Consider the following 10630-nt stretch of genomic DNA (forward strand, 5'->3'; position numbering starts at 1 on the left):
CACATCATTAGATAAATATCTGTCACAGAAAAATGCCCGCATGGAGCTCTGTGACTTATATCTTTATTTAATTGTGAAAAATAAGAAAAATAGTGAATAATAATGGTGGTAACATAAAACCACAGTCATCTAAGATGATCCACAACACTTGCGACAATGTTCAATGGACAGATGAGCCAAAATATGCTGTCTTTGGAGGAACACTCCAACACCAAAACCTCATCCCAGCCGTTAAGCATAGACTCATAAAACACTTCTTCCCAAAATGCTGACTTTTAAGTTATTTGATTATTTTCCGTGTAATTTTGTCACAGAAGTAGAATTGAAAATGTAAGCTTTAATGGAATCTGGTCAAATTTTACAGGAGAATGATTGAAAGCAGATGCATAAATAAAGGACATAAAATTCATTCAACTTAATGGCTGTGTCATGGCCTGAAACCTTTTTGTAAGAATAATTGGTTCCAAATTCCTCTACAGCAATCCCCCGACTTTTGCTGCCATAAGTGAGTCCACGAGTTACTGAACCGAGCCTTACTTTTTTCAGTCTGAGCTGTGAGTGATTACTCATTGTGTTTAATAAAGATATGAAACTGCTTGCCTTGTATTACACTGATTAAGTTAGGCTCCATCGGTCACTAGTTATTACTTAGATGAAGATCAGACCACATTTTTTGAGTAATTAATTCATAAATCCTGGTTCACATACTTTTCTTGTGAGTGTACATGCTGCGGACAAAAGTGTCATTGATCTTTAGGGGTTGGTACTGCTTTTATATCTAATAAGCCAATATAATGTTTTGTCTTGATCCTCCCTGCAGACTCATTGGCTGGTATCTTCCAGGCAGCAGGGATCCAAGAGATCCGTGAGTATTATTACTGGGATGACAAGCAGCGGGGCATTTGTTTGGAGAGGCTTCTGGAGGATTTGGAGAGTGCTCCTGAGCACAGTGTTGTTGTTCTGTCAGCGTCTGCCCACTACCCGACCGGAGCAGACCTCTCTCAGAGTCAATGGGCTGTGATTACACGGCTCATTACGGTAACTAACTTGTGCATTTATGCTCTCCGACAGAAGCTGAAATTATTTTTTATCAGACAAGCAGCTTTTCACTCATACTTAATTTAATTTGCTCTCCTGGCACTGTTTTTCAACAGAGCCGTAGGCTTTTCCCCTTCCTCTTGCTGCCTACACAGGCACTCTGCTGTGGAGACATGGAGCGTGATGCTTGGCCTGTGCAGCACTGTGCATCACTGGGAATGGAGCTTCTCTGCGCTCAGTCATTTTCCCATTGCTTTGGACTATATGGTGAGAACGTATGTGCACTGAAGGGGCCACACCTATCAAAATGTGCTTATTGCACAAACGAACACTGCACTCTGCGGTGAGAAAACAACTGCGCTGCCTGGAGCTGATACAAGTCAGTTTGAACTCTTTCTTTTCTGAATGAACCAACTCAAGGTAATTGACAAGAGCACCTCTTTACTTATCTTTGAACCATAATCGTCATCAGAAAAAGGCAGACTTCAGTAGCCATAGAGAGGAAAAATATTTAAAGGCCAAGCTTTACTATGCTGAGTGCATGAGATCAAATTTATCCAGTGTGCTCCAGGGACTGTGGATTGTTGCTGCATTCCCTGACTTTTTCTTCACCTAACCTGTCAGAAGAGCACCCTCTCTGTGTTGCGTGAGTTGAAGAAGTGAGTAAGAATATAAATAAATAAGAAACAAAAAAGGGAAAAAATTGCTGTTGTTGCACTTGCAGCCTTCGCACTTGGAGAGAGTTGGCGCTTGTTTGCAACATTAAACTTTATTTCTGGTTTTAATATAATTTGACTAAAACATAAAAATGCAGAGGTTAACACATTGGCTTACATGTGAAGGAGGGAGGAGAAAAACAAAACAGCCTCAGGGGGTCACAAGCTAGTGTACTCCTTGTGCCGGTCCCACGCTCAGATAAATGGGAGGGTTGCATCCGGTTTCAAATCTCTGCTAAATCAAACTTGCGGATCCATCTGCTGCGGCGACCCCTTGGGAAATAAGGGAGCAGCTGAAAGTACCTGTGAAAAATAAAAATGCATATGTCCTCATTAGAGTCTTTTGCAAATCATGTTTCCAGGGGAGTTCATGTTTTTAGAAAGGGCTCCTCTGATCTTCGTAATTGGCTCTGGGATGAAATGTCGAAAATGAAATGTGCTGTTTTTCTGCGCTCATCTTTTAAACACAAGTTAGAAAGAATCAAAAAAGTGGCAACTAAACCTGCTTCATGTGCATCCAAAAGCATCTTTGCAATCTTTCATTTGTGACCCAGTGAATATTTACCAGAAAAAATGGAAAAACCTGACAGGCTTGCGGTGTATACTGATGCAAAGCATTTCTTTTCAGCAGAGCATAACGTTACTTCACTGCTGCTGGGACATTCTGTAGATTTCTTCACGCTGAGCTCATATTGTTTCCTTCACCAGGTGAAGCTGTTGGACACCTCCTGTGCGTCTTAAAGCAGAACTCCGTCCTGCTGCCCGTGCGGTCTCAGGCTGACAAAATAGTGAGATCACTGTGGGCCAGGCCATCCGTAGGAGGAGCACATGTTGTCACCACAGTGCTCAGTAACTCAGCCCATCTTGTTGAGTGGTGAGACATGCTGCAAATGATCTGGCATTTGAAGAATTTGGCCCGGACATTAGCTGTTGCTGTTTTATCAGTACATGTGTTGTATGTCTCTTGATGTTATGCATACACGCCCCTTTCCACCCTCATTTTTCATAGTGCAGATATTGAATTATATATATATTTTTCTCACTGTGTTCCCCAGGCAGGGAGAGGTTAAGCACATTGTTGAAAGGTGTATGCTGATCAGAGCCATTTTAAGAGAAAAGCTGAGGCTTTTGGGAACTCCTGGTCGCTGGGACCATCTGACTCAACAAGGTGGACTCTTTTGCTGCACAGGGTTAAATGGTAAAAACTGAAAAGCACTGTTTCAGCCCCCCTCTCTCTTTTTTTTTTGAATTATGTTTCTCACAATCTAGAAGGACAAATGATTCACTGCATCAGCCTCGAACAAGGACAACATAAATGCTGTCTGATGTTCATAATTAGTTTTCTCAGCTCTTGCTTTGCCGTGATTCTCTGGAAGATCCTTTGAAACAGCTAACTGGCATTTGCAACACAATTTTTTAATGTATTCATAAAGTTTATCAATGTCTGATGTGCTTATTCAATCGCACACATTATGCACACATATGGCTTATACAAAGGCCAACACCCTGATCAGTCTACATTGAATTGCTGTTTGTGATTTTAGTTTGGTTCAAAAAATATAACTTGAAAACTTAACTGCTGAAGATATATTTTATGTAGCATTCATGTTTTAAACAGAGCTTTTCTTCACATGACAATAACATAGGTTGATACGATGATGAGCTTTCATGATTTTGCTTTTTTGTGACTGTTTTTTGGCCTTTTTAGGTGAGCAAGTAGAATTTCTGTCAAACAGGAGACGGGTGTACCTGCTTCCCGGCGGATGTCTAAACGTGAGCGCAATCAACTGCCGCAACCTGGACTATATAGCCGAGTCCATCCATTTGGCTCTGACCTCTTCACTCTGACCACGCAGCTTTTATCAGCATCCAAAATCTGTGGGCTTCACAATGAGTTTGGACCTTTCAAGTGTTTCATTAAAATGTTCCTTTTTAAGTTACGTGTAATTATGATGTTACTTAAAAAAGGGATGTTTATGTTTCCAGTGCTCTGTTGGGTCAGCCATATCAGGAGATCTGCTGGAAGCTGTGGAGTGATTTTCCTGTTCAGTCTGTTTACATTAAGAGTTGATTGAGGCGTATATTTATATATTCTCACTTTACATATATGTAATGTGAACAGAAGGTAGTGTAGAAAACAAATTACTTTTTTTCCTTTTTATGGAAGATGTTTGCAGAAATTGTTTCTACACCTCAGTAAAAAATAGATTCATAAACAAATAAAAAAGAGTTAGTCACCGAGAGCTGCTAGACAGACTTTGTGTGTTTTGGACTTCTAGGGTAGCTTTTTGCCTTTAGTTCAATCATAATTACTAGCTGACAGCTGGCAGCAGTTCATCTGTAATGAAAAAATATTAGATTTATAGCCTTCTCAACTGAACATGATTATGAAAGTGTCTGGATATGAAGTGTTTACCTAATGTTATTGATAAATAAAATTTTTGTTAACCCTCAAAGTCAATGTACTGCTAACCTTGGACCCTAATGGTGCCCCATCATAATTTGTGATTTTTGGCTTTTAAAAATTGTTCTCACACATATTAGGAGCTCAAGCTCATACAATTTGGCTAATATGGCCTTACTTACTTAATTACTTACTTAACAGTTGCATGACAAAGGTAAATGTGAATACACTGGTGCACAGAACCAACATAGTTTTACGATTATTATAAGTCGGGTAATATGAAATATATCGATTTACTTTTGATAAAATGCACTCTTTGACAAATTAAGTCACAGAAACTCATCATCACCATTTGAGGCGTACATATCACATGTGGCCAAGAGGTAAAATTTACACAACCCCATTATACAGTGTAGGTATCGTTAGTTTGAGCAGGTTTTGTATGTTTCTGTGCTTGAATGGGTGAATCCACAGAATAGATCACTGGTGATCATTTTTGTCATCATTATGTTTTTATTTCGTTTAGCAGTGGCTCCATAGTGTAGCGTCAATGTCAGTGTCACTTTTATTTATGTACGTTTAAAAGGTTTTTACATGTACACTTAAAAACCTGCGTAGGTCTACAATGACGTAAAGGCAATAATAATAAAATGTTACAGAGAAATACAAATCAATGCTCACACAGAGACCTGTGAGACGGTTGTCATTGACCTCAGATCAGCAGACAGCTCGTTCCAAAGAACAGGAACACAGCAACTTTAAGCATCCTCAGCACACTCAGATCTAATTCTGGGATAGTTAAAAGATGTGCATCTGATGACCTGAGAGGTCTAATTGGATTATAGACACTGAGCAAGTTACAGATGTACTTTTTTTTTCAGTTTTATTAGACTGAAAGGGATCCGAGCTGTTCTCCCCATCATGGTTTCCGTGCTAATGTACTAAAGAAATTGTTGTTGTTGGCCAAGGTGGTTAGCAAGAGCTAACGATGCTGAATCACTGAAGATTACTTGCTAATGCTAGCTGTGTTTCTGTATGAAGCGTAGATTGTAACTGATCCCAGAGCAGTGAAAGCAGACTGGCAGCAGCTTGCCTCACATGCTGATCTCCCATTAGTTTACATTCATAGACCTGCAGTTTAGGTACACTCCCCCCTGTTTAGATGTTATGCCGTCACGTGACGTGATTTAGACACTTTGGGGGTTGTTAAGTTGTTTACATATCAATTACATTTTCACCAGTTGTTTTTGCTGTTGAGAATTTTAATTATAACTTTTGTATTATGGTTTCTCAACAGTACTTGTTTGTTTTAATTAGTTTACTGGGTTTTTAAAAAAAGATTTTTCTAAAAAATAAATAAATAAAAAATTGATAACTGTAAACCACCACGGCAGACCCGATGGCATTTTCATGCTTCGCAGCATCATTTATTCTTACAATAGTCACACAGTTGCTGTAACACCACATTCAACGGCTGCAGCTCTTCCGCTGCCAGCCGTAGTAATAATAATGCTAATATTGAAAAAGGAAACATCACAAAAAACACTTGAGGTCATGAAAATGAATTGAGATTTAGCAGTTCAATGACGCATCCAGCTTATTTATTGAAAAGTATCGGTATCAGTGACACTGACTCATATTTACTTGGTATCGGATCGATACCAAAATATGCAGTATCCCACACCACTAGTTAACAGCACATGGCCACGCCCTCAAAATAGCTGCAGTTTTCTGTGAGATTGAAACAAGCACAGCTTTCAGCGACAGCATGGCCACAAGATGGCAATAATGTGAAGGATGGATACATATATTCATTGCAGATGAGAAGCTGTGCTGTCTAAGGACAGGATAACTTTGCTTTTTGACTTTATTAATTTGTCAAACAAAATGCCAGGTTTCCTGCCTTATCCACTGTTTTCAGATGAAGGAATAGTAAGTATGAACAAATTTACTTTTGCAGACTTTTTGGACTATGTCCTTGTCTCTGTCCAGTTCTAAAAGGCTTCTAGATATCCAGCAGTCAATCAATGCTGCTTATTAATTTGTGAACAGGGGTTTTGATCATCAGAGGAAAATATTACTGCGTATCATCTGCATAAAAAGGTAGGATATTTTACAAATATTTATCATACTGCAACATGGGAGCTGGAGCTAGGGTTTAAAAATCAAAAATCATAAAGTGAAAGATCTCCAGTTGAAGCCTTGGGTGACACATACAGTGGGGCAAAAAAGTATTTAGTCAGCCACCGATTGTGCAAGTTCCCCCACTTAAAATGATGACAGAGGTCAGTAATTTGCACCAGAGGTACACTTCAACTGTGAGAGAAAAAAATCCATGAATCCACATGGTAGGATTTGTAAAGAATTTATTCGTAAATCAGGGTGGAAAATAAGTATTTGGTCACCTCAAACATGGAAAATCTCTGGCTCTCACAGACCTGTAACGTCTTCTGTAAGAAGCTTTTCTGTCCCCCACTCGTTACCTGTATGAATGGCACCTGTTTGAACTCATCATCTGTATAAAAGACACCTGTCCACAGCCTCAAACAGTCAGACTCCAAACTCCGCCATGGCCAAGACCAAAGAGCTTTGGAAGGACACCAGGAAAAGTATTGTAGACCTGCACCAGACTGGGAAGAGTGAATCTACAATAGGCAAGCAGCTTGGTGTGAAAAAATCAACTGTGGGAGCAATCATCAGAAAATGGAAGACATACAAGACCACTGATAATCTCCCTCGATCTGGGGCTCCACGCAAGATCTCATCCCGTGGGGTCAAAATGATCATGAGAACGGTGAGCAAAGATCCCAGAACCACACGGGGGGACCTGGTGAATGACCTGCAGAGAGCTGGGACCAAAGTAACAAAGGTCACCATCAGTAACACACTACAACGGCAGGGAATCAAATCCCGCAGTGCCAGACGTGTTCCGCTGCTGAAGCCAGTGCATGTCCAGGCCCGTCTGAAGTTTGCCAGAGAGCACATGGATGATACAGCAGAGGATTGGGAGAATGTCATGTGGTCAGATGAAACCAAAGTAGAACTTTTTGGTATAAACTCAACTCGTCGTGTTTGGAGGAAGAAGAATACTGAGTTGCATCCCAAGAACACCATACCTACTGTGAAGCATGGGGGTGGAAACATCATGCTATGGGGCTGTTTTTCTGCCAAGGGGACAGGACGACTGATCCGTGTTAAGGACAGAATGAATGGGGCCATGTATCGTGAGATTTTGAGCCAAAACCTCCTTCCATCAGTGAGAACTTTGAAGATGAAACGAGGCTGGGTCTTCCAACATGACAATGATCCAAAACACACCGCCCGGGCAACAAAGGAGTGGCTCCGTAAGAAGCATTTGAAAGTCCTGGAGTGGCCTAGCCAGTCTCCAGACCTCAACCCCATAGAAAATCTGTGGCGGGAGTTGAAAGTCCGTGTTGCTCGGCGACAGCCCCAAAACATCACTGCTCTCGAGAAGATCTGCATGGAGGAATGGGCCAAAATACCAGCTACTGTGTGTGCAAACCTGGTAAAGACCTATAGTAAACGTTTGACCTCTGTTATTGCCAACAAAGGTTATGTTACAAAGTATTGAGTTGTATTTTTGTTATTGACCAAATACTTATTTTCCACCCTGAATTACGAATAAATTCTTTACAAATCCTAACATGTGAATTCATGGATTTTTTTTCCACATTCTGTCTCTCACAGTTGAAGTGTACCTCTGGTGCAAATTACTGACCTCTGTCATCATTTTAGGTGGGGGAACTTGCACAATTGGTGGCTGACTAAATACTTTTTTGCCCCACTGTAATTCCCTTCAGGTCTGTGTCAGGAAGATCATCTGATATAAAGTAAATCTGCCAAATCAAACACGCAGCAACATACAACAACCTGCAGGCTTGACCCCTTGTGAATAATTAAGACAGCTTGAAACTTTCCTGACACCCCCCTCCTTGTTTTACCAACTTTGTTTTCTCCTTCTTCCTTTTTTCTTCTCCCCCAGGGCATTTTTTTTATTTACAAATAACTGGAGATTGTACTTTTATCTGTCCAGGATCCCAAATTCCAATGTAGACTTAGTCCCTAGACAATAAATTCTAGATATTCTGGCAACATTCGCTACATTATAGTTGTCAGTATCAACAGTGGTACTAAACATAATGGTAATTATGAATATTTATCTATTTATGAACTTCAAGCATGTGTAGTGGTGCGAGTCTATATCTCACTAAATCCCCGAACTGTCATAATGTCACATCCTTAGACCTAATTTTTCAAGATGGGCATTCTTTATGTTATCATATCCTTAAAAATGAAATTATTATTGTGTTAGCACAGAAGTGTTTTCCCCATAACATTAAAGTGCCTCTATAATTCTAATCAATTAAGTAATTCTTATGCTGTAAGACCATAATTTTGGTATCATATGTGACTTACAGTTGAATTGTTGTAACACTTTTTTTCACCCAAACATACATTTTTGGTTACTTTTTTTTAGAATAAAGGACAATTAAGATCTCTTTTAAGGTCTTTTAACTTATCTATAAACTCTAGTTTTTATAACATACATGGTACAATGTTTTACTGTGGCTTAATTTATGCTGTAAGTAACAACACTATGTTCTATGATATGATCACCAGTCACTCAGCAGGGCTTAATTGAGAGCTTGTGGATTAACGGTTAACCTTTCATATTTACTGAAAGCACTCCTGCTTCGTGAATTCACTGCAGCTACTGTGAACATCATTCAGACAAAATACTCTGAATTGTGCTGATAAACATGCTGTAGACTCAGCAGATTTAAGCTGCCTTTATTATTCACCAAGGCTGAACAACCCTGACTGCTGTGACAAGCATCTGCACTTCACTCAATAGGTTCGGATGTACCATTTTGCACCATATTTCCATAAACAACCTTGAAGGTTGTTTGGCCACTGCTCTCAGGACACGACTGCACGATCAAGAACTGAATTGATATCCGACTGCTAACAAGAAAGATACGATTAGACAAATGAGGAGCTTTTATCCAACTAACATCGTGTTCTGAGAAGCGCTGTTGTCATTTGTGAAATTGAAATGTAAAATATCAAACTACTTTTCTCAATGCTACAGGTAAGAGAATTTTTCTGTATTGTGTCTGTGTTTATGTTGGATCATTCGGGTCCTCTACCTGGCATGGTTCGATTTTTTTTTAAGCATCTCCTTTTTCTTCAATTAAGAAACATTTCCACTTAGAAATGAGTGGTATTTTCTTCTTTGGTTATGAAAAACATGTCTTTTTTTCTTTCTTTTCTCTTTTTTTAGGAAAACACATGGCTTTTATCCAACTAACTTTATATCCTCAGGGGCCCTATTTTCATTTGTGAGATATGCCATTATTGTGCGTGTTGTTCAATTCTGAGTAACAGGTTACAACAAGGTATTTAATGGAGGCAGTGTGCTAGCTCTTTTCATTTCGTTGACCCTGAGAGAACAGCGAGGATAATCAACATGCACCACCATCACAGAGTCTGAGCCATTAAATCCTATCTAGACCTCTTTGATTTGTATCTGACCACTTTTGCATGTACACAGTGTTGCAGATATTTACTCCTATCAGGGGTTTCAGGTTTTTGTTAGTAATAGGTTACAGGCATCGTTATAGTATGCTTGCAGTTATCCAGACAATCCTGAATAAAGAGCATTACTGTAAATCTGACAGTTGCACAGAGTAAACAGAAGAAGGTATTTTTTCCTTCCATCTAATTTTTAATAGAAATCACTCAGGTTTTTAATTGTTTGTTCTGGACAGCCCTGCCTTTTGTCTAAGAGAGTAAAAAACATTAATTGGTGCTTCTTTATAGAAAGACAACCTTTATGAAAGGTTTGCAAAGTGATTTATGAATGCATATTCATCCAACCATCCATCTTTTCCTTATCCAATTCAGAGTCACAGTGGAGATTTATATATAAAAATTCATCTGTAAATCCCTCTCACACTGTTTGTGCTTTGTTTTATAGACACATGCAGTTCATTTGTATTGCAAAAGGAACTCATTATGGGCCTGATATGTATTATCAAACAATATTGTTGCACCAGGATAAGCCTGATTACTGAGCTGTCCACATTACGCTGATTATTATCCTTGTGGGTTTCATAAAACAGAGGAAATTGCCATTATCTAGTGAAGATAATCATGTCAAATAGAAAAGTCTTGGACTTTTGTATTAGTAGTAACTTTAAGTCATCACTGAGCAGACCCAGGAGAGTCTTTCATGACCTCCAGGTTAAATAATTTCAGCTGACCTGGGCCCGTATCCCTAAAGAATCTTTGTGCAAAAAGTGGCTCCTAGCGGCCAAATTCTAAGAAAATTCTCAGAGTCATGACGTTTTCTTAGAATTTCCCCTAAAAGTGACACGACAATCCCAGTTAATATAAAAGCTATTCCTCAAGATTCCTAGCGCTTAAAAGGGCTCCTAAGGCGAGATCT

At 39.4% G+C, this 10630-nt stretch overlaps 1 protein-coding gene across 1 annotated transcript in view; it reads left to right on the top strand.

Annotated features, from left to right (window-relative positions):
• Window positions 1-3690, top strand: part of got1l1 (glutamic-oxaloacetic transaminase 1 like 1) — a 6170-nt gene extending 2480 nt beyond the window's left edge. Inside the window, exons 4-9 of the mRNA XM_005729416.2 lie at window positions 821-865; window positions 968-1038; window positions 1155-1305; window positions 2463-2628; window positions 2810-2952; window positions 3463-3690. Of these exons, the coding sequence (XP_005729473.1) occupies window positions 821-865; window positions 968-1038; window positions 1155-1305; window positions 2463-2628; window positions 2810-2952; window positions 3463-3602 (716 nt within the window). The 3' untranslated portion in view covers window positions 3603-3690. The remainder of the gene's footprint in view (window positions 1-820; window positions 866-967; window positions 1039-1154; window positions 1306-2462; window positions 2629-2809; window positions 2953-3462) is intronic.
• Window positions 3691-10630: the final 6940 nt, after the last annotated feature.

This window comes from Pundamilia nyererei, unplaced genomic scaffold, assembly GCF_000239375.1.
Source record: "Pundamilia nyererei isolate P.nyererei 1_Seehausen unplaced genomic scaffold, PunNye1.0 scaffold00033, whole genome shotgun sequence".
In the NCBI taxonomy this organism is placed as follows: Eukaryota; Metazoa; Chordata; class Actinopteri; order Cichliformes; family Cichlidae; genus Pundamilia; species Pundamilia nyererei.